This window comes from Lytechinus variegatus, chromosome 3 (assembly GCF_018143015.1).
Source record: "Lytechinus variegatus isolate NC3 chromosome 3, Lvar_3.0, whole genome shotgun sequence".
Classification (NCBI taxonomy): Eukaryota; Metazoa; Echinodermata; class Echinoidea; order Temnopleuroida; family Toxopneustidae; genus Lytechinus; species Lytechinus variegatus.
Window position 1 is genome coordinate 53,157,923 of NC_054742.1, and position 24,837 is coordinate 53,182,759.

Sequence of the window (24,837 nt, forward strand, 5' to 3'; positions counted from 1 at the left end):
AAAAGAAAAATGATATTTAGAAATAGAAGAAAGGATGACAAAATAAAAGGAAAAGAGGGCTGGAGAGGTAGACGAGGAGGAAGAAGGAGAAAGAAAAACCACGACTTGTCTGCAATTTTTACTGCTACTTAGCTCGTATTTGCCACTAAGATATACAAAAAAAAACACAATAGAATAATATAGATACGAGTATAAAATAATTTTCACTTTTATTTTCTGTCATCGTTGTCTGTTTTGCATACATTGAAGTTTTGCCAATGATAATAGTTACTTATATATTTGAACAGTCATGCTAACAAACAACCAACAAAACATGATACCTACATAAAACATGCAGGGTTACAATATATATATAGATATAAATTTCATGTAGATTAGCTATGTATATATTTACATAAAATTACATAATCATTTGAGTTTTCATACTACCATATCTGCTTAAATGTCATTTGTTCAAAGCAGATAGCTCTTTTAAATCACAATAAATTACCAGATGCAGTCACAAACAATGACCAAAAAACTTCACAATGAGTCAGTTACTTTTTCTATAATGGAACAATGAAAGACATTTAAACTATAAATGAAATGAAACTCAAGAAATAATTCTTTTTATGAGAGTATTAAACCCCATTTTTCCTACATAAAAAAAATACCTTAACATCTTGTCCCTTCCTGTGCAAAATCAACAACGATACCAAGCATTGGAAGAGCAATAAAAATGGAAATAAAAAAGGATAGTAAATTGCTTCTTGGCACATGTGAAATATCATAAAAAGGCAAAATCTTTGTAAAGAAATTGTAAACCCCAAAAATACATGAACACCATTTACTTGTGTTGTTTAAAAGAATTAAACACAGTTGAAATGCAAATAAGAGGCAGATTACAATAAGTGTTTCAGACTACACCATCTTATGTATGATACAGTATGAACATACAGCATATAAGGACTTTAAAATGTATCATAACCCATTCTTTTCCCAAAATGGAGAAAATTACGATATCTAGTGCAAGTCCCATTTCTTAGAACAGTCAGGGAAAGACTTGTATATTCCTTTTTACTCTTATTATTTTCATGTTTATATTTATTCATTTATGTACTCATCTATATATCATTCATGTTTGGGGAGGGGCATTTTTTAAAACTTTGTATAGGCTATTGAACCACTTCATATGGCTGATAATACACTTTTAATGACATTAAACTTGACTCCCAGTATATGTTTCAAGAGTGCCCTGTTTTGCTCAATACGATCATATTTCTTCAATTTCAGTAACATTTAACATGAGCAAATTACACCCCCATCAAATGATATAAAAAAAAGAAAAATATGTTCGATCATGGGACTTAATATCAATTCACTTACAAAATCAAGGTGACATTTTACCAACTGAAATAACATAATATGCAAAAATGAACCAATAACAAAACTTTTTCTTTTTCTCAAAGTAATCACAAATCTTGTGCAACATACAGAAAATATGATGCTGTGTAACATTTCAGGAAGACTTCAATGTCATGGACATTTGTAATTTTAGTAAGAAGAAAAGAAGGAAGCTGTGAAACAAAGCTACATCTACCATCTTGGTTGTATCAACATTTCAACATACTTATCTCTTGTATGAGGAGACAAAAGCCATATTGACGATAACATAATTCTGACCACAAGGTTGCTAATTCGAATTTAAAAATAAAATCATATCAGCTAAAAGTCTGAGCCACTTATACAACTGTGGCTTTCAGCAGGAAGTCAACTCAGCACTTTTTTCCATTTTAATCCTACTCTTTCTGCATAGATAAAATAAAAGGGGCTTAGAATTGTCACTTTAAATCCTGCATGATCCTCTAAATGGATATGACCTTTCACAAGGTACCAAATACGACTACAGCTTACATATTGTATAACTTCTGAAGGTTTCCATGGCGAAGAAGAATAGTGTAGTAGGTTTCAGGGTACACCATGTATTTTCTTGGGCAAGTGTTGGTCCTGAAAAGGACCACCCAATCTTGACGTTTCGACAAGTGTGTTCTTGTTGTCCTCAGGACTGCATTGTGCAGGCGAAAGTGGCGGCTTTTGTCATTCATGCTAATCCTGGGAAGAATGATAACTGACAGCATTTCCGGTCATCGCTGGATTTGCGTGCCCAATTTTGTGTGTTGTCACTCACGTCCGCATATGTGGATGTCATGTGACTTAATATCTAGCCAATCAGAGACATGTATCCTGTGAGGTACCGTGCATACGGCACTTCGACAGAGTATATAAGGCTTGCTTTTACAAACTTTGCTCATTCTCCTAAGGATGACAAGAACACACTTGTCAAAACGTCGAGATTGGGTGGTCCTTTTCAGGACCAACACTTGCCCAAGAAAGATACATGGTGTACCATGAAACCTAATACACTATTACATACTGCACCCTGAAACCTCAAAAGAGATTTAATGAATATAATCAATGGTCACTATTCAGGATATGGTTTGCCACTGACTTTCAATTGATATGGATCATGTGACATTATACTACGAGAAAATTTAGTTAAAGTGCCAACAATATTGATCTAAAATGCCAATCATCACTTACTCTAATCCTGCAAAGTTTTCCTTTCACTTCTGATCATATCGTTGACTACTACTGCATCTATAATTGGTCTACCTCAAATTCACACCCCCCCCAAAAAAAGTCTGAAATCTCAGTATTTTTATCTACACAAACCAAATTCATTCATAAAAGGGACAGAAATAATCATGTCTTTTCAGACATTAAAACATTGGAGAAAAGGGCAAGATCAAAGCATGATAGAAAATTGTCAGTAAATAGAATATTCAGAAGTCTTTTGAAAACACAATAGCATGATCCAAGCAAAAGTGTCAAGAAGAAGAGAAATAAAAATGATGAAAAAAATACAAGACAGATACTTAATAATCTAGGACTACCAATTCCAATCCAGTGAAGTGCTAGTATCATGTTGAATGCTTAAATTCACTGATATTTATCTCATATCTTGTCTAAAACCTTAAGAATAAGTTATTTAAGTGAGCTCATAACAATAACATCATATCCACACACCTGATTTTAATTTTTTCCACAAATGCCTGAACATAAAGCAAAGAAATGAAAAGGCAAGGCCACACGGCATTGTGTACATTTAATTCAGAATGTGCTAAACAAATAGTTAAAAAATAAAATCATGTGGTGTCAAAAAGGACTACAACACATCCAGAAAGAAAACAAAAGTATGTTTGCCTGATCCCTTTGAGATGTACGTTTTATACCAATTTTTTGGTCAAAATGATTAGTAGAAATCTTATGAAGAACAGATAAAAATAATTGGGGATGTTGCTTTTTCAAATTTCATTTCTAACTATAGACCTCATTCTCATCTACTTTTTTGAACAGGCTTCCCTTAAACCAGTTAAGAAGATTGCTGCGCTCACATTCTCATCACCATCTCCTAAACTGCTTTCCACCGTCACTTCATCACTTCATGTAAAGCGAGCTTGTGGCAAACCGCAGCATAGGCATTCTAATCGGTGATCACCGAATAGCATGCCCGACATGCCCACACACTCGTACTTCCAGCCAAAGATCGCTTCCTGAAGTATGGTGTCCTCATCAACACTTAAACAAGTTTAAAGAGGCAAAGTGGTCATCGGAACCATATTGTGATGTGGATTTCAAAACTGGTTTGGAAGACCACTTAAGATGCCTTCCACAACCGCTTCGAGTATTCCCATTACCCATTAAGCTGGTTTTCACAAAACTGGTTCAAGAAAGTAGATAAGAACAGGGCAATATACTACCATCTACGATACCACCTGCCTTTAAATCGAGTCAAATACCAGTAGCGGTAAATTAAACTTTGAACATATTGCCACCCTGTTTCAAAAGGCTGTTCATGAGTTAGGCACAACTTATGTACAACTGGTGACCCCTTTTTGTGCTGAAAGAGGCTATCAGTCATTCTTGTTGCAATATCAGCTAAGGTTGAAATCAGCGGCCCATAACACAAAGCTTAGCAATGAACGTAGAACATTTTTCTAAGATTGATTGCATTAACTACAATGTAACATCAATCGTGAAAATCAAGTGTATTGATTTAATTGCAAACCTTTGTGCAATGGGTCCCTTGATTGTGCTAATAAAACCAAAACCAACACCTACACCAACATCCAACTTTCTATAATGTTATCATTAGACGGTAGTTTATAACAGTGCCTTAGGATGATAATAACCAAGATCTATTATAATCTTGACATATACAAACTTTGTATTGACCTCATTTGAAGCAAGTAAACCCCCTTTTGGCAGGTGATTCCGATTAATGTCTGTTACATGACGGCCTTGCATTTATGTGAACAAGTTTCGAGGATGTCAAGCATTTATGCACAATACATATATGGTCAGAAATGGTGAGCTTAACTATAGTAGTGTGACTATGCAAGTAATGTCTTACTATTTGACAGAATGAGTGAAGACAAAGCTAATGAAATGGATGGAAGATTAAACACAGTCTGGATACTGGATAATGAAATATCAGTAAAAACATTGTATTCATTGCTTTACACATTTTAAAATGTCATTCTTTTAAAAACATAAAAATATTTCATTAAATAAAATGTTACAAAAAATATAACCCACATTAAAAAAGAGTTCATCTTCTATCTCTTGTACTCCTTAACTCAGCATGTGTCTTCCACTGTCTTCAAGCATGTTTTCAATTCAAGAGCAGGTCCATTAGAGATGATTAAAGTCAAAGAAAGTGCTCTTTGCAAAAGAAAAACATTCATTTGGACTAGGTTGTATCCTCCATCGATGCTGTACTTTTACAGGGTCCATTTGTGCTCAATGCTCTGTACAGATTATTATCCGAAGAAGATCTTTATGAAATCAGATACAAAGATTTCAGAAGCTGATGTCAGTACATAACAATAACAGATCGCACCATGAATGCTTTCCTTCATATCTTAAGAGTCTAATTTGGGTCAGCTAGAGAGGGTCCATGTATCTCATAATGATGTCTCGTTATGGGGCGGTCTAGATGCGTGATTCTCTTCCTCTAATAGTGCTATCCTTTGCTTTAACATGCGCACCTAGAATATGAGAAAAAAAATAGGAAACATAAAAAATAATTGCTTTACTTGGAAAAATAGAATTAACTCACATTTGTTCAGCACCCCATACAAGTTTTGATTCGATTTCATGTGTCAAAGTTTGTTTTTATTGGCGATGAAGCAAATTTATTGTTCATTTTTCTAAGATTCCAAACCACAGAAGAGGTACATCTGATTTGGAGAATATACATGAAAATATTCAATTTTGCCCTCCCCCAAAAAATGTCTTCTATCATTGTATGCTATCTATAATATATTCATAGATAGATGAGGCACATTATTAATACTCTGGCATAATATTAACATTAATAATTTACCAAACACAGGCAATATTATTTTTTTAAAAGAATACAACTGAATACAATTTCTAACTGATAGAAAGGGTGGTCAATGTGAAGTGGAGAATAAAATAAAGAGAAGACTACCACTAGGCAATGTCATAACAAAATGGTATACCTCATAGATGATAAATATCGTAAGGTTCACTCATTAAATACATTTGCAAAATTACATGAATCTTATGACTTAACTTCACATTGCTTCATTTTTCTAACATTTTTCTGACAATCCAAATTTTATATAACTTTATTTTAACGAAAAATTTGAAAAAAAAAAAAAAATTAAACAGTAATTTATATAAATTTTCTTCAGTTAACAAATTTGTAAGAAGGAACAAAGTGGTGTTCAAAAGTTATTTTTTGTTCAAGGAAGAATAAAAAGTAAATAATGAATTCAACTATGAATTGGTGCAAGCTATATAAATTTGAATGCAGCTGCTGAATTTAAGCTCACATTAAAGCTTGTCTGAAGTGCTTCACACAACGAACTAAGAATCCAAATCTAGAAATGATCATGATAAAATTCTGTCTTGTTGCATGGTGTGAATCTGATCATACACTATTTCTTTGTCCTTTTGATGTATTGAATATATCTCTGTATAGGTCAAACAGAGAGTCCCAATTCTTGCAATGTGTTTTTATCTACAGGAGTGCTTCTTTACAATCAAAGCACAGTGAGGAGTCATTCTTAAGTGCTTCATTCAATATCAATTCATGATGGCTTGTCTTTTAATCCCTATACTAAGAAGCAAGCTCACCATTCCAACATATAATGGACTATAGATTATGTGTTCCAAATTACACCATCCTTTCCACACTACCACCACCACTGCAACAACAGGGCCATAGAGTGTACACCAGTATACCGTTTTGGTCAATCCCAAAAAGTGCATTCAACTATTCAAATACATTACTAGATTATCTGAATATATGTATACCGTATGATGTGAAGGATAGAAATTATTATTTTTTTTTCCATCTGATATATTTTTTGATGCAACATATACATCAAGATTCATTTTGAACAGGTGCCGGTCAAAATAAAATATCTGCATATTTTCAGGACATTATCGTTGTCTTTAGCTTTCTAACATCCATACATTGTCTAAATTTATAAGGTAGTTTTCAAGGCTGCCATTCTTAAAATATAAAATATTTTTTTTTTAATACAGAGAGAGTGAACTATATACAAAAAATGTGAAAACAATTGAAAAACATAAACTGGCCACAACACTCGTGTGAGATTGGAATGGTACATGCTACTCAAGTATAATTTCCATTGACCACTTAAAAGCTTTATACAGACCTTAGGTACACTTGTCCTCTCATTCAACAGTAGCATGGGCAATACAAGCTTATATGGACTAGGTAGTACACACAGTACGATACAATTCATTTAAGGTCCATACACAGAGCAACAAACTTGTTTCTCTGTTGATGTCTAAGTATTTGACAATGTGTTATTCGGAATAACAGTGATTTGGAAAATTCAATTTTGCCACAAATTGCATACTAACATGTAGAAAAATTAAATTGAATGAATGTACTGAACATTGCTGATACACAATTTTTTTTTTACATCATACATGTAATCTAGTGTTAACCATGATTTACCTGTGTATCATGTCTCTCAACCATGGCCATCATCTGAGCTTCTAACTTCTTCAGTCTACTCTGATGTTTCTTCTTAGCTTTCTCATACGCTGTCACCAAAGCACTGGAATCAAAAAAAATATATATACATATTTGGATACCACTGATACATCGCCTGTATCAATCTTCAAGTGTGAAGGACACAGGTCTACCCTGAAGAAGAAGACTTCTATAAATAAAAAAGGTTAATTCTCATCTAAAAATAAATGTTTTAGGATAATTATTTTATTATTACATCAAAAGCCCAATTGAATGGTGTTTAAAGTTTGTCCATGAAACTCTGTGTCAACCCTTTTGAAGAAGTTTATTGAGCTGCTGTTTTGTACTAAGGCAAATGATAGATGGGTTCTCTAACAAGCATTGTCAAAACATTTGACCATGTGACCCTTATATCCAACAAGATCATCATCCCTCAAATACGCACACATGGCCAAGTTTAAAGTTGATGGCCGTAACTTTTTTTTTCATGTTTAATGAAACGAGACAATCAGATGGTCAGACAACCTGAAAATCTAATGCATTCGACAGCACGTAGTGTGGATGGAAACAGAAGATATCCCTTGCCTCTGCGATTTAAATACATCCGAGTTTTCCCATCACAAGCTAGAAGTATGTCCATAAAATCATTAAATTCTCAAAATTATTTGCAGGCATAGGGGAAAAACAAATTTGTGAAATACTCTTAAAAAGAAAGAAATAAGAATAGCAATTGTGAGCTGAGGATTTAAGCATCCCTAGCGATGATCTTATCCTTCACATTTTCATTTTGTCATATTTAAGGGGGTTAAAAGGAAAGTTTTGAACATAAGAAAAATAGCCTATGCATACTTCATTACAATCTGGAGAGTGTTAAGTACAGTCTACAGTCAGACAGGCATGGATGCAATAGAAGGTTTGTTTAAACACAGATATGCTTTGCTAAACAAACAATTGATTTGCATGTATGGCAAATATACATGTTAATTGGAAGGTTAAATACACAAAGAGAGCTTGATAAACAATGCGATCAATTGGAATATATACAGTCTCATATCAATTACACAGAATCATGATATTTGAGCTAAGATTTAAATGATTACCAGGATGACATACATTCTCAGATCAAAGCGCCCTAGTTTTGATCCTAATGGGTGCACCTAAGGTGCCTTAACCCTAAATAGACTGGGCTATTTTGACACCTAAGAAGACTGGGGGGGGCTGATTCAGCCCCCCCTTATGATCTCGGCCGTCGATCGCGCGATCGCGACAAAAATTGGCACACGTGTTACCCATGGCATTATCTACAAAACTATAACATCAAATTCTGCAAAAAATCTCATGTCTCATTAATTATGCTAATTTATGCGTAAAATCATAAGTTTGCTCTAATTAATAAAATAATGCCCCAAAAATGCTAATTTTTGTTTCACATACTCTAGATAAGCATCTGATCAAATTGATTTTAAAAAAAAATCAAAATCGCATTTATTTTCTTATGTATTCTATTGTTTTCTAAATTTCTTATGTATTTCTTTGTTTTTCGACTTTTTGTTTTTTATTGTTTTTTCAATGGAAATTGTCGGGGACTTTATTTTGACCATAAAAAAGATAAAATTAATTGATTTTAAGCAGTAAAAGGAAAAATAATGATACATTTATGAAATTTGGCTAAGTACACTATTTGCATTGGATTTGTACACAAATTCACGTTTTTGAGTAATTTGGGTCTGCATGCACTTACGAAATGTTGCGTAATTTCGGAACCGTGTACCCGGGGGTCACGATTTTGGTCTCAAAAGTTGCGCGAGACTTGAAAGTAAAAAGTCAGCGAGCGACGCGGTCAAAAAATTTTGCGCGGCGGATTTATTGCGAAAAATGTCGAGGGGGGGGGCTGAATCAGCCCCCCAGTCTTTTTAGGGTTAAGGCAGGTTTGTTGGCAGTAAAATATTGAATTATGGCTATCATCACATGGTATCTAAGATTTAGTTTGACTAACGCAATTTACACAATAGTCCATGTTATACGACACATAACTAGACCCTTGACAGCTGGTTGGATGAATGCGCGTAGCATGACATTCAGAGGAATCAGCCTTAGCATGCCAACACATGACCTCCGTCCAAGTGACGCCTATTGCACACTCAAGCTAGAGCCAGCAGTGAAATAGACGGCTGTTGCACGTTCGAGCAAGAGAACTGGCAGTGAGATCCCAAACTTCACACACACACACACACACTCTATGCATTTACCCACATCATTACGCTACATGCACCAAGTGAAGATAAAAATTTAGCAAAATAAAAAGCTAAGTTAGGCCTGGGTAGATCTTGCTTCTAACATTTGATATAGGTAAACTGTATCTACAACTGATGAACTGATGTTTGTAGGTCAAGTATACTAGACATGTACAATTGGTGCTAAATACCAACATAGACCTTTAATAATCACTTTGCAGAAGTCCTATCATGTAATACATCTCTGGAAATATTTGTGCTACTGTGACAAATTGGTATCACACAAGATAATGTAGTGTCTAGCTCTTACTACTGACTCAAAGGCAACCATTTCTGCCATTACATCAGGAGCTTTCAAAATCTGTATGCATTGGCAGAAAGAAGAGTTGCCTCAACTCAACTTCAAGGAGAATTGACACAAGTACTTTACCATGCCTTCAAAGATGACATAATACTATTGCCAATGATCATGTATGTGAGCTAAAATAAAGCAAAGTTCTACTAATAAATAGGGCTATTGGTCAAGCTACAAAGTGAGCAGGCTAACACAGCACACTCACATACTTGTAACCAGAAAAGTATAGCTAGTTTTGTTGCAACAAGCAGAGTGGTATTTACAGCTGCATACTGAAAATGGCAGGGAGTATCGTAATAATTTGGATGGTGAGAAGGTTGGCATTTAATTCATGATTTTTGTCCCCTCAGAATTTCTCAAATGAGGCATTAAGCCACGATTATTCGAGATATGTGTTTTGATTTATTTCTACAGCAACAAAATACATTCTGATATGCTTTATTTGAAATACAGTATGGCTGATGGTAATGTTGTTGTTATAATTTTAATTAAATTATGACCAAATGTTTTCATCTAAAAATTCACCAAGAGATATTTTGCCCTACTTCCATTCCATAACCTTCCATACAATCAATAATTGCCAATATCTCTCAGCAATTTTTTCAGACCAGATTAAAGAAAGCAAAGCATAAACCGTTTGTCTTTCTAAGATGAATTTCACCCGGTTACAAATTATGTGACTAGTCAGATTCACTTGTAGTGATTTTTATTCATGTCGATTAAAAGAAAGACCAAATCAGAATCAAATTGTCCAAATAAGGCTACTATTGTTTTTTTTATATCACATCCTAGATAGATTGTGCAGAGTTAAGCTGGCTAATGACTTTGAAATAATTTCTCACCTGTTGGCTCTCTTGAGGTCAGCCACAAACTCAGCTGACTGTTGGTGTCTCATCTCAGAGTTCTTCTGTAGCTTCTCCAGGGTCATAACCAGTTCCTGGATGCGAGCCTTGAGACGTTTCTCCCTCCGGAGCATCTCAGCAGCATTGACCTGGAGGGATGGATCCTCTAGCATGCTCAGCTCAGCCAGCGTGATGGCTGGAGTGGTACCTCCTGACCCTCCTCCACCTCCAGGTCCTCCACCACTGCTGCTGGTTGAACCCTGCCGTGAGTGGTGATCAGTCTCCACCTGAAAATGTATCGAGAGGAACATTATATACTACCCAAGTTATATAAAAGCAAGGATGCTGGTTGATACAAGAACTAATGGATCCAGCACCTAGTTAAGGGATCATAATTCTGACTTTTTAATCACTAACCAAAGGCACTTGACACACTAATTGGTTATTTCTTAAATGAAATTTCTGAATAGGAAGATAATTGATCTACAACTATTCCTACTGTACAATCGGTAGACAAAAATTGATTGATTACATACAAATGCACTTGGAATTTTGATAAAAATTAATTGGTTTTAAACCACACAATAAATATTTGTATTTCCTTTCTTAATGACCTTGCACAATGTTAGCAGAACATCTTCAATCATATGCGATTAAAAGACATTGCTCAAAACAATACAAGATCTAAATTAGTTGATAGAACACAATTCAGCAATGTATAAAATTGGTCAAAGAGAAAAGCCTTTCCAGATATGATTCTACATAGCTTTTCTATTAATATTACACCAGATAAACAGTGGGCACAAACATGTGGGCAGAAAAGGGACCTTCTGCATTCTATGAGGTCTGTCCATACAAAACCCACATCCCTAACATGAATCTCGTCACTTTAAAAAATTAATAAAGTTGGTAATCATTTGCTCCACGACAAATGCTTCTCCGCAAATTTCTTTGAAGATATAAGGTGAGGGGTAGGATTCTGATATGGTTTTGGTTCAGAGTGATTTGAGAAGGATTGAGATTAAAGTGCCTTAGATTTGAAGCTCAGGTTTTAGGCCTGGCTTTATGTGTGTATTTTCAAAAGCAGCAAATGTCATGGAACCAAATAGGTATCAGATTCTACAAAATGTTGACAGACAGGAAAGCATACGGCCCTTTTAATTAATAACATAAAAGGGCAATAAGCATGACAGTTGAGAATAGACCTTCACCTTTCCGTTCCTCATCATGACATCTATCCTATGCCTTCCTAGTGATGATGACTGCTCCTCCCACGGTGAACTCAGAGAATCTTTTACCTCTGATTTGAGATGATCTATCTGAACCCTGTATGCCTGCTCCTGAGCTTCTCTGGAACTCAGCTTCAGCTCCAGGGTCTTCTTCTCCTTGTCCAGGAGGTAGTACTGTGCTTTAAGCTCCGCCTTCTCCTCCTGAAGATGGGATAACATTTCATTAGGAAAATTATTGAAGTTTTAGAGAGATAAAAGATAAATGTGCGTGGTGGTAGGATAATACTTGGGTACGTTATAAGACATGACTGTTCCAAAAGTGGACGATGTAGAAAAAATAATGAAGCAACTGCAAACCAGTTAAAAAAAAAGGTAAAGTCTGCCATTATGACTGTTCACTAAATAACATTTTCCATTTCTTTATTAAAAAGCTGCTCAATAACACTAAAAGAAATCTGTCAAGTCAATAAAGACCACTGGCTATCAGACCACTTATCTTGTGTGATTTCATTGGCCTTTAAAGTTCATGCAAAGTTTTCACTCTAATTTTCTGATCTAGTCCAGATTGGAGTTTGACAGAGGGAGCTAGCTACCTTTTCTCACGCTAATGTAGAGGGATTGATTCCAAACTTCTCTAACCAATTGCTGATCCCCTAATCTCCATTCTAGGGGATATGCATTGGTTAGGGAATCTAGGAGTCAGTCACTTTACAATAGCTTCAGGAAAGATTACTGCCTCTGTCAAGGTCTAATCTGGAGTAACTCTTATCCTTACTCACCTTGAGAGCTGTGAGTTCCTGCATGAGTACTGCATTCTCTAGGTCCAGTCTCTGGCTGTCTCCACTGGGAGTTGATTCCTGGCTCATGGGATCCACATGAACTGATTCTAACTCCATGACAGTCAGCCTGACTGCCGCCCTGTCATTCTTCAGCTGCTGGATGTAATCACGAAGACGCTGCTCGTCCTCTCTTGAGAACTCAGTATCGCAGCTGCTTGCTGTTGAACTTGTGGTGCTGTTGGAAGAAAAGTAATGAATTGAGTAAGACTGTTTACCTACCAGGCACTACATAAAACATGCTTCAGTGAATCTTCTTCTGTACTGTGCATTTCCCCTTGGTGTAGTCTAACAAAGTCTAATGCCATTTCTTCCCTGGAATGTACCTAAAATTCAGCCTCATACCAAACGTTTTGCTTACATTTGGTCTCCAACTAATCTATCTAATTGACCTATCGGTCAAAATGCAACTTAGCAAATGTATATGGGTACTGTCTTATAACAAAATGGTGATTAATTAAAATCCTACAATCAATCTACATGATGGAAAGCAAGCCATCTTGAGTACATACACTTGCACTTTCTAAAGATAAGCACCAGTCATCCGTTACAATTTTCTTTTTCCAGAAATTTTAAAATAAGATTTCTCACATTTATTTCTGTATAACAAATATGTGCAATATATCATCCATTTGCATTTGCATCTCAAGAATATTCTTCTCACTTTATCTCATATTAAGATGTACCTTGTGTGACTGTGTGATGAGAGATCTTCCCAGGGTTGTAATGGAACATGGCATACCATCGTACCACAACTTCTGTCCAATCTCTGCAACAAGGCCTTCGCAACATTCTCGGATACTTTACGATTGTCATGGACGCGTTTCAACATTGAAGTGGTCTCCTCTGAGTCTTCCCCGGATCCTTCTGAGCTTTCTGTATGGATAATATATATGAAAATATTTATAAAAAGTAGAATTTAAAAGTCATGAAAATAGGGAGTCTTGTTGACATCTTCAGGCAATTCACAAGAATGAATGAATCCACTGTTAAAAACAGTAGACTCATGAATAAAACGGTGTGCTCAACCATTGCAACAGGCATCAATTTGGTGCACTGTGACAAAAACGTGTAATGTGTATCAGCATTGGACATTTTTTAATACATGCAGTAAATTAAGCATAATTCATAAGGAAATCTGCATAAACAATGGGCACAACTGATGGTTTTAAAAATCAGGTGAGTGAATGCGGGCCAATATGTTCAATCATATGATGTTTCCCAGGAATATACCCACTTTTCTCCAAGCACAACTAAAATCTTCATAATTTTTAAGAAATAGGCCTTGTAGTTTTGTTTTCATTTAGACATGACTACGACAAGGATATGTGTCACAGATGATCTTCATAAAAACTAAGTTTTTACCTAGACCTACTCCTGCAGCTTTGCAATTAGCTAGAAGCACGGACTGCTCACTCTCCTTCAATGCAAAGACAACTTCCAGAGCTTCAATGGTTTGCTCGCTGTAGTTGACCGCTAACTGCAATGCTGTGTTGTTTGACTCATACTTGCCAACCAGCATGGTCAGCCTGTCAGCATTGGACTTGCTTTCTTCAAGCGAAAGCTGCAGAACATCGTTCTGGCACCTCAAGTGTTCAATTTTACTGGTAAGTCTTTCCAAGTCTACCTCTATCTCGCGAGCCTTATGCTCTGGGATGGAGAGGCCGTAGGATGATAAGGTTTGGAGGATCTCTTGCATACTGGAGCAGGATTGTAAGGTCTGGGCCAGGTGCTCAGCTACCTTGGGATTTGTGATCTATATTTAATATAAGAATAGATAGGTAAAAGTAATTATTCATATTATAAAAAAAATTTGGATTTCATGTGTAATTGCACTTAATTTGGTGTGTACTTAGCACCAGGGGTCCCAGCTTTTCAAGAAAACAAAATTCTGATTTGTCCCTGATGAAGTTTAGAAATTCCCTGATAATTATTTAAACCCATTCCCAGTTTTGCAATGTAAAACTAATTAGTACCACCATAACCAGTCATTCAATGGATGTTGTTTTGATATGCAACAAAATATCACAAAGTCTGACCGACAACCATGCTTTTCACTTTTGGGATGATCCAAATTCCCTGATTTTTCCTTATTTGAGGATTTTTTTAATCAAATTTCCTGATTTTTCCCTGACTGGAAAAAAGTACAACAATTTTTCCTGATTTTCCTGGTGGGCTGGGAACCCTGAGCACACAAAGTAAAGAGCGTGTATTTATTATTTGACCTTCTAAGCGCACATGGTGTATCATGCTGAATAATACACACAATTTGTAATTAGTCCATGATTTCTGCCATGTCCTGGTTTAAACCTCTTTTGTGAATACCAATGTGTGTCTTACATGTTATTCAATTTTTTTTGGTTATCACTATAATGCTTTCTCTGCTGAACACCAATTAGGCATTCAACAATTCATTTTTTTTATTTTTTTAGGTTTCACACTCTCAAGTGAGTAAAATCAGACAAAACCTCACCCCTATATTACTGATATCCGACCCCAGGACACAGCGGTCACTGCTACTCTTGCTACTACTACTGGCCGATCTTGAGGGCTTTAACCTGACCCGCTCTGCTACTTTTGCAACAGGTATGTCCGTCCTGCGGTCACTCCCGGTCAGGCTAAGCTCGCCGGTGCTGGGGTTGACATTGTGGGCGGATTGAGATGGTGAAGGACCGGGTGAGTTTCTGGGCGAGTGTCGAGGGTTGGGTGAGTTGAGTTGTTCTGCGGAGGATGATGAGGTGTATCCACCAAGTTTCTGGTTGTTGGCATGGAGTATGCTTTGAAGCTCTCTAACCTGGATCACAAATGAAAGGATGCAGAGTTAAGGTTCATACAATGATTCCTTCATTACATCTTGAATAAATAATTGATGTGTAATGAGTGGCTTTGCTCTTGCTGACTACTTGTTTGTTGCTCTATCATCACATTTGCACTCACTTTTTTTCTCTCTCTCAACTTCTTCTTCCTATAACAATTATAGAACACTCAGAACAAGAGAGACAAATAAACTTTTAACAAGAGAACACCATTAATTTCTAATTTTAGACAACTTTAGACAACTCTATTATGTGTAACAAAATAAGTATTGCTGTGAAACACATAATGTAAAGTGAGCTTTTAAGTTAACCTTGCGATAAATTCTCACCTTTTTCCTGAGTTTATCTCTCTCATCCCTGATTCCCATGAAGCTTGCTTTCAGCTTATGCATCTCCTCTTCCTTCATGCTTAGTGATGAGTTAAGAGTCTCATTCTCCTCCCTCAAGAGAGTCACCTCTTGCTCCAGGGAGCTCCTTCTTCTGGTCTCCAGGTGGAGCTGATGGTGGTTGAAGTGACCATTGGGTGTGGTCCGATGGCTCTGAGGGGACTGGGCCTCGATGCTGTCCAAGTCTAGGCTCTCTACCTCTTGAACAGCCTGTGAAAATAGAAAAAAAATACTGATATGATTGTGTAAGCAAGAAAATCAATCTAACTGCTTATTCAAATATGCTAGAAAGAACTATCTTTTTAGCACAAGCTTTATAGACTGGCTCTTCAAATTTAAACTCATACCTAACAAACAAACATTATGTGTATAGTTAGAAATATATTTTCATCACTAACAACACTACATGACTTGATTTATAGGGTTGCCACTCAGTCAAGCTGAGCTATAGTGGCAACATCTGCAACTTTCTAAAAATCGTTAAGTAATAGAAAATGCAATTTTGTTTAATGTTATGCTTGTCAGTTAAATTATTATGTGTGTTATTATTGTATTTTCTTTGTTAATGTGTTTATGAAAAAAGTTGGATTCCAATAAATATAAATTTTGATTTGATTATCCATTTGTTTAATAATTTACTGATCTGTTATTTGTTAAAATTTAACAATTAGAATGACTCTCTCTCATTGTTTTTATTAATGATGTCTTTGTATAAAACATGGAACATTTTTTTCTGACTATTGGAACAAATTTTACATGACATGAAAAATTCAGGAGAGTGCATCAAAGGTTCGGAGGTCTTTCACTTATTACACTATGTGTTGAGGAATAAAGGACTCTGTCAACTTGACTTCTGTTTTAGCGTACTCAATCGCTCTTAGTAGTTAGGGTTTATGGATGCAGTGTTACTAATGGGATTGTGACAAGCAAATAGAAATATGGATCTATTTACATTAAACTCAAACACCACAGTGAATTTATTAATGTACAATACAAATATATATAGTTTTATTGAATGGTCTACAATGGTTGAAGCATCCCATCAATAAACTTAATGGTCACTTGTGGCACCTCTATGTCCAGACAGTGTACCTTAATTGCTGACCATTAGCTGGAGGTCAATATTCGTGGTGAAGATGGCCAGACAGGCTATTTCCATTACCTGAGCAAATATGAGCACAATATCAATTGAAGACCCATCCCAATTTTACTACAAACAACTGGGGCTTCCATAGCAGATAACTGGTGCTGTTTGTGTGTGTTTTTTATAGCTTTTTTGCTTTATGTATCACAGACTATGAGTGTTCATTTTGCTGATTTAAGGGGCTGATAATAAAACAGAAAATGAATTCTTTGGTAACTGCCCCCCAAAAGAAAAAAAACCTGATCACTACTTGCATAATCTCATGAGAACCATTTGATTGTATAATTATGATGACAATAATTTTCTAAAATCAGATCTAATGATCAATTCAGTAAAAAAAAGTCAATAAAATATTCTGCTAATGACCTCTAAAATAACCATCAGTATGCTATTGTGTGGAAATGAGAACAGACCCAAATGTATCGACTGTTTTTCTCTTCTGCCATCCAATCAGTCACAAAACAAGTCTAATGATCTTATTATTGTAGGCACGGACAAACAACCTTTGTGATGGCAGTTCCTTTCATCAGAATAAAAACACAATTATAACCCTTCTCATCACAAACAGTTGCCCTGACCAAAACCTTTCAGTATAGATGAGGGGAAGCATGAACAAAACCATTATCATCATATGCATCTAATTTGATGCTTTTATCAAGGTATGAATTAATTTGTTAAAAGCCATAATTAGTTTTATTTCCTATTTAGTTATTTTAATCAGCTTTTAGAGTAATATATTTAATCATTTAATCAATTTATCAATCAATTATTTGTTTAAGGGCTTATTTATTCATCTATAGGTTCTACCTATCTTTCTATGTCCCTCTCTTTCTATCAATCTATCTATCAATGTATGCATGTATTCATTCATTCATTTCTTTATTTAATATCAGTTATTAGTCCATGAGTAAAAATATAATTATTTGCATGTTATGTTTCGGTATTGGCATAACATCACCTTTTTTTTCATTTTAACGCAGGACTAAACCTTTCTGACTGACCTGTAACGTCCTCTGTTTGATGTCTTCTGATGCTTCAGCAAGTTTCTCTACCTCATGTTCAGCAGATTCTATATGCTTGCGGAAGACATCCCCGACCTTGCGCCCCTCCATTGCACATTCTAACTCCCCTACCACCCTGGATAGCTCAGCTCCGAGATCATTGCACGAATCTGTGATGGAAGAGCAAGAAATAGGAAACGATGACATTGGCAAGCAAAATCCCATTTTCTTCACTGGCATCTGTTTGAATATGGTTTCTTAATGGAACATAAAAAAAACATTGCATCTGTTATAAAGACTACCGGGTACTTTTTATTTTTCCTGCACAGTGTATTCCCGTCAATTTCTTACATTTTCAATATTGATATAAAATAAGACCAAAGACACTGTTTACAGATTTAAATAACATGTTATAAAATTACATCTTGTTGTAGACTTTTTAAGATATTTCTTTCTGTCTATCATGTGTTTATATTTCAGGGATGGGAGCACCTGTGGAACTAAAACATTCAACCTATATAAGAGAGTTAATTATCACAAATTTCTTTTGTTAGATGCCTGTAAATGTAAACAGTTATTTTCCAGCTAATTAATTCTCCAGTGACCATATATTTCAACTACAAATTATAAATCAATATACCTCCACATAATAAGGTGATATTGATTCAGTCATAACACTATTCACCAATAATGTCCTTCATTATTCAGAACAAACAACTCTCAATTTGATTTACATTTACCCCCATGTGAACAGGATGGGAGCTTTTCAATGCCGAAGTGTTAATGCTTACAGTAAACAGCCAAGTGTTTGATCTAAAGTGATGTATTCAAACATGAAGGCATGGCATTATTTGGTTTCTTCTGATTCAGTTAAATTTATAAGGACCATGAATGAACCCTGCATTCTTTATATGATGATGTAATAATTGTGTAGCAACGTTTACATAACTGCTAGATCTGTCACACTATTGTTGCTATATTAGCATGACTGTGAGAAAGTCACACTATAAAGAGTATGACTGTGCCACCTTTGAGCTAAATTTGCTCTAGCCATCTCAGGAAACCTTTCAAATGCAACAAGCATGCACCATAAATATGGCAGTATTAGCATTTGCCCAATTACTTTTGGAGATCCTCCACAGTATCATCATGGAATGAGAGCTTAGACTTGAAATAAGAATATGGATATTCTAAAAAGTAATTTCAAGAAAATGTCTATTTATATTTCACAGCTCATCTTTCTCTTTCATCTTCCTGCAATGATTCCTCACTTACTCTCATTCTTGAGGGCCAAATGTTTCCTCGTTCTAGTAAACATCTTTTCAGGATTACAGTGATGTGGTAAACATACAAAGTGGGATAAAGGTCCAATGTCAGAGTAAAGTGGTTGTGGAAGTAGCCATGAAAACCTTTATATTCTACTGATCTCACTGGCAATACTCAAAATAATCCGAAATATGTAATTCCAGGTTGTAGACATGTGCCAACTGTGTTAGGTGTGAATCCTGGCAACCAATGTCATTTCAAATTTTTCATTATTTTTTAAACTGATATCAAATCATGCTTTCATTGCCTCCAGTATTCATGACATATGAAGCAAACAAAATCCCCAATCGAAGTAAAAAGAGTTTGTCCCCATTGGCAGTTGCACTCTCCTAAGTACAGTGCTGAGCACAGTATCCAACCAAGGATCAAGATTCTACCACAGGTATTTTCCAAGGATAAGCAAACTAAGTAATAGAAAACTGTTAGTTTGCAGCAACGTTCAAAGGACCATTAAGTTCTTTCTCGATGCAAGATGACTTTTGATGTGAAGAGCAACACAGTAAAATATATCTCCTTGTTCAACTACACCATGTATTCTGCTGGTTCACTACCAGTCAGCCTTGCCAAGTGTGCCCAGATTTCCTCTAAACATGGATCAGTGTATTATTCTTGGGTTCTAGAAAGCCTTGGAATCTGCACTTGGGTGAGAACCACCACCATTCACCATCAAATCAATGAACACACCAACAAGCTTTTGTTCCATTGACAAGCAGCAGTTCCCTTTAACTTTCAAAGAAAAGGTTTGGTGAAGTGGGTCAAATTCTATGACTAAAGAAAGGGACAACTACTGCTGGGGTGATCTGAAGTGGCATTAAAACCTACTAGTTACAAACATGGTGGGATATACTTGTGACCTGACATTTGCTCTTACAGCAATTTAGGGCTAGGGCTGCAATAGCAGTTTTAGCTCAAAATGGCGTGACTAAAATGGGGTCGTAATAGATTTGAGGTGAGGTTTTCAACAAGAGCAATCCCGCCGGAAAAGAATATAGCCATGAAATATGATCAAGTCCATGAAGAAAGAAGGTCTTCTGATTGACTGGTGTTTAATGGGTTAACAGTAAGAATGACAACTTGGGGAGACATGAGAAGTTTGGATCTGTTGTAGGTATGACAAATCTTATCATGGACCACTACAATGGCTTACTTTGGGGATATAGTGCCAAGAATAGCCCACTTTGAAGAGTTGGTCAAACAGTGTAGAACAACAATAGACCCACACATCAAAGGAAACCATACTATTCACTGGACCAGGTCCTTTGTGTTTTAAGGCTAAGTATGTTACCCCTGTACTGTTGAGTCAGCACACAATAGTGTATAGGTATGGATGCAAGTAACTTTACTACTAAGGTGGCCTAAAAATCAAGGGACTATACAAAACAATGTATGAGAATGAGCCAAAGCCATATTAGGCCACTATTTATCCAAAAAGGCTTGATCTTACTCTCATTGGTATCTATCTTATAAAGAGAGCATGAGAGCTTGGGATGAAACATTTGTTGTAAAACTCACATGGTAGGCCTAGATAGGAATGTATATAGGCCCTCTAATATAGACTAGATGTGCGTGCCAAGTCTCATGAGCACTGGCCGAAAATTGAGGAAGTAGATTAATATTTAAGATTTTTCTAGATTCTGATTGTCTATCGGCCAGCCCGTCGAACCATATAAATTCCGATACAGGCCCACCCCTGTTTGGCAGGGATATATGATAATGTATAAATACGAATTTTTACTGAATCATGCTCAATTTAACTCGGGCATCATACTCAATGGGTTAGACAGTTACATCCAAAGTTATCACTCATCTACAATGTGGTTTAATATTAAAGAGAAATTCCAGTAGTTGCAGTAAACACTGATTTCATGAGAAAGTCAGTAAAACAAGGCTTAATTGTCAGTTACCGTGTTTACACAGTGACACGGCTCGGGGGTTCGACACGCGAGCCGTGCTCAACATGGCAATTTTATGCTGTGTAAACGCGATCAGTGTGATCTGCGAGCCGTGTCGAACACGGCTTTTTTGATCCGCCAAAATCGTAGGTTTCAACCCGCGAGCCGAGTCAGACTCGGCAATTTTTTCGTGTATAAACAGAAAGCCGTGTCAAACTCTCTTGACCAGGTCACTGCGCGCGCTTTCACTTTTGGCATTGTTGTTGTTCGCACGGACAAGATTCGATTCCGTCGGTGAATTTCCCGCGTTTAATTTGCGACGTCATAATTCTTCTTCCGTTCGAGATCCGCGAGCCGTGTTGAACTCGCCTTTTTATATGTACGTATAAACGCGATCTCTGATCCCTTCTTCGCAGTGTTCAACCCGGCTCGCGGATTCAACACCCGAGCCGAGTCAATGTGTAAACACGGTAAGTATATCATCAAGGATCTAGATCTGGTACAGTTACATTAACTGAACGTTGTGAAATCTTGAAGTCTATGCTGAAAAATGTTCACACCGAAGATCCCCAACACAGATAAGCGCATGTGGGACAATGTATAATTATTGCTTAGAGCGTCGGGCCCGACGCTCTACCTGAACCCTGTGCTTATTTGCTGATTTTTCAGCAATTACACAATTTCTTCCAGAATCCTTTGGCACATGCGTTTTATTTATACAAACAGATACTTCGGTGGTCATTTCATTGGATTCTGTAAGAACTCATTTTGATATCGTTACCAAAACTAGTATTTACCTTTAATCCTGGGATTAGTTATTGTAAAAAAGCATCAATAATGAGAAATGGAAAATACAACTACAATATGCATAGTCACTGTAGTATTAAGTCATATTTATCCAACAATTTGGATTGGATTCCATTTTCTGGGGTAACATCCCCATTAGCTGGGGGGGCACCAAGTATGCCAACGAGAATACAAATTTTATGCACTGACTTGGCATACATATATAGCTTAGCCGTCCATGTATCTCTGCAAAAGAGCAATTCCACTCACACAATCATGAACAGCTGGGGATGTCTTCCAATCTTAAAAGATCGTCACAAGAAAGCAGGTCAAGAGTAAGAAGAGTATGCAAACATCCATTTGAAGATCAATTTTGCTAATGTGCATGGTCAAACAAAACTGAACACTTCAAAATCAATCTCTGCTCATCCCACAGGGCACTTCTGGGAAAGACAAGAAAGACAGTGCTGTACCAGAAACTGAAAAACAGATCTGTGTTTTCATGAAATACATTCCTTTACACAAAAGAGCCTCAAGTGCCCCAAGATTGATGGAATTCACTTATCCCATACAATACCCACTTGACATACACTATCAAAATATTGCCTTCTTCCAAAAAACTACACTTATACTCAGACAGAAAAGAGTAAATCTCAGATAGAGAAAAAGAAAAACATCCCAGCATATAATTCTACAGGAGAGAATAAACATGAACTGAGTATTTTGGGTAAAAAGAACTACATACAAAAGCCAATTAACCCATGAACAAAAACCAAACACCGGAGCACTCATCTACGGATGTTAAATATCTATTGGTACAAAAGTTCAAAGTCAAAGCCATATTCACGGTTACTTATAAACTGTATGACAAAGTGGAGTAGGACCAAACTGACATTGAACAAGCCAGTTTAGACCATGTGGCAAATCACTCCTGGTAATCATTTCTGGCAAGACGTCTGAAAGAAAAAAATAAATGGAAAGAAAAAAGAAAGAAACTCCACAGTCTGCCTAGAAAGCAGACTAAACTGTGCTTTTTGATACTGTTGCCAGAAAGACTTGCTAAAGGAATGAAGATTACTGATGGAGTGCCGAGATTCATTTGAATTGATTTGTCAAAGCTAGAGTATGTTTGGGGGTAATCATTGCTTCAGGGTAGGATTGGTAAATGAAAAGAAGACTGAGCGATTATAGATGAATGGTATACTGATTTTTATCTTGTAGCTCTTTGACTGTAATGTAACAAATACTTAAAAGCAATGAAAAAGAAGCACAAGCCTTTATGTTCAACAAGCTTTTTGCATATAAGGCAGGATGGGGGAAAAGGGATATAATTTATGTTCCTTTAGTTGTTGAGGAACTTAAAAAAAATAAAGTTGATGATTGACTTGGAAGACATCATTCTAATGTAACAGGTAATTTTCTGTTCCAAATCAATAGGGTAGAGTACATTTTGTACAAGATCTATTTGCCCTTGCATTGAAAGTCTTTCCATATCTCTGAAAGTTGATGAATTGCAAATCATACTTTTTGTCACATAGACCTCGGTATAGAATACAACTTAGGACTCTACCTCTTTTTCTGCAAAAATATCATGATTGATTTTTTTTACCTATCTGACCGATACAACACTGGATAATCACTGATAAAATGTCACACGGATTTGGAAAGAAAAAGAGAAGCTTTGTTGCCTCATATGAACAAAAAATCTATTTTTATACATAGTCCCCTGTATTATGTTGTTTACTGCTCAGCTGCAGCAAGAATAGACACAATATCCTCTATGCCCCACTTTCATTTTTTGCCTGTCGAGGATGGGGTGATGTTACAGCTCTTCCTGACATTACATTCCAACTTTCTCTTTAAATCAATAGGTACAACATTAATTACGTGAGTGAACAGAAACTTACTTCAGTACTGAACTTTTTTTCTAGTAGCGGTACTCACCCACATTTCAGCATCCCCTTTAGCTGGACTCCCTCCCCTCCCCAATCATGAATCAATGAGTATAAACAGATCTTTTGGTTTACTTTCAGATATAGACATAGAAAAACAAACTTCCTACTTGAATTCCAAACTGCCCTTGCACATGTTAACATGCCAATTCATGACATCTCACCAAGACCCAACAATTCTGTCAAGCAGTATATCAAGAAGAAGAGAAAAGAAGAAAACATTCTGCAGTTTAGTAACTGACTGACATGGCTGTTGCTTCCAAGGTATCATGTATAGACTCAGGTCAACCTCGGAGTCACCTTTGGAAGATGGCATTTGAAATGATGATGGGAGGGAGGGGGGGTGGCAGTGAGCAATGGATTTGGGCATACAGGGAGCACGAATCAAGACGTGAGCTATGATCCTGTTTTCTTTGATTGGTCTCACTGCAAATGATCTAATACGATTTCATCTGCAACCAATTTGTCCGGTTCCATGACATTTGCTCTGGCGACAACTGCTTCGCTGTAAATTCCACACACTAACGGAATGACCAACTACAACCCTGGATTTAACACTAAATCTATTGCAACCCTAACCCTAATCCTATATCTTAGACAAAATAAAGCCAGGAGCAACTGTCGCAGGAGCAAATGTCATGTCACTGTTTGTCCAAAACAAACATGCATACATTTTTTGTATTTTCAGAGAACAAAATATTCCCATCACAATCTTTTCAGTAATGGGCTGTTGTTTTTAATTGAACCCAATTGTTTTGTCTTTTATAAGATAATATGGAGAATGAGTCAGTTTCTACATGTAGTCCCCTTTACCAGATTATGAGTGTATTTAAAGGAATGTAGCATACATGTTGGCATAATTCCCTTGTCGTTTTACCAAGATTGTATATGTTTCATGAGACTCAATATTGATATGGGGTAGGATATATTGCTTCTGAGCAGAATTAACCAGAATAT

At 36.2% G+C, this 24,837-nt stretch overlaps 1 protein-coding gene across 1 annotated transcript in view; it reads right to left on the bottom strand.

Annotated features, from left to right (window-relative positions):
- Window positions 1–4,967: 4,967 nt before the first annotated feature.
- The window catches only part of LOC121411351 (colorectal mutant cancer protein-like), a 59,745-nt gene continuing 39,875 nt past the window's right edge, over window positions 4,968–24,837 (bottom strand). Inside the window, exons 5-14 of the mRNA XM_041604025.1 lie at window positions 17,925–18,094; window positions 15,723–15,989; window positions 15,051–15,371; window positions 13,943–14,333; window positions 13,264–13,453; window positions 12,521–12,755; window positions 11,724–11,942; window positions 10,513–10,799; window positions 7,064–7,166; window positions 4,968–5,090 (exon numbers count right to left, since the gene is read on the bottom strand). Of these exons, the coding sequence (XP_041459959.1) occupies window positions 5,007–5,090; window positions 7,064–7,166; window positions 10,513–10,799; window positions 11,724–11,942; window positions 12,521–12,755; window positions 13,264–13,453; window positions 13,943–14,333; window positions 15,051–15,371; window positions 15,723–15,989; window positions 17,925–18,094 (2,267 nt within the window). The 3' untranslated portion in view covers window positions 4,968–5,006. The remainder of the gene's footprint in view (window positions 5,091–7,063; window positions 7,167–10,512; window positions 10,800–11,723; window positions 11,943–12,520; window positions 12,756–13,263; window positions 13,454–13,942; window positions 14,334–15,050; window positions 15,372–15,722; window positions 15,990–17,924; window positions 18,095–24,837) is intronic.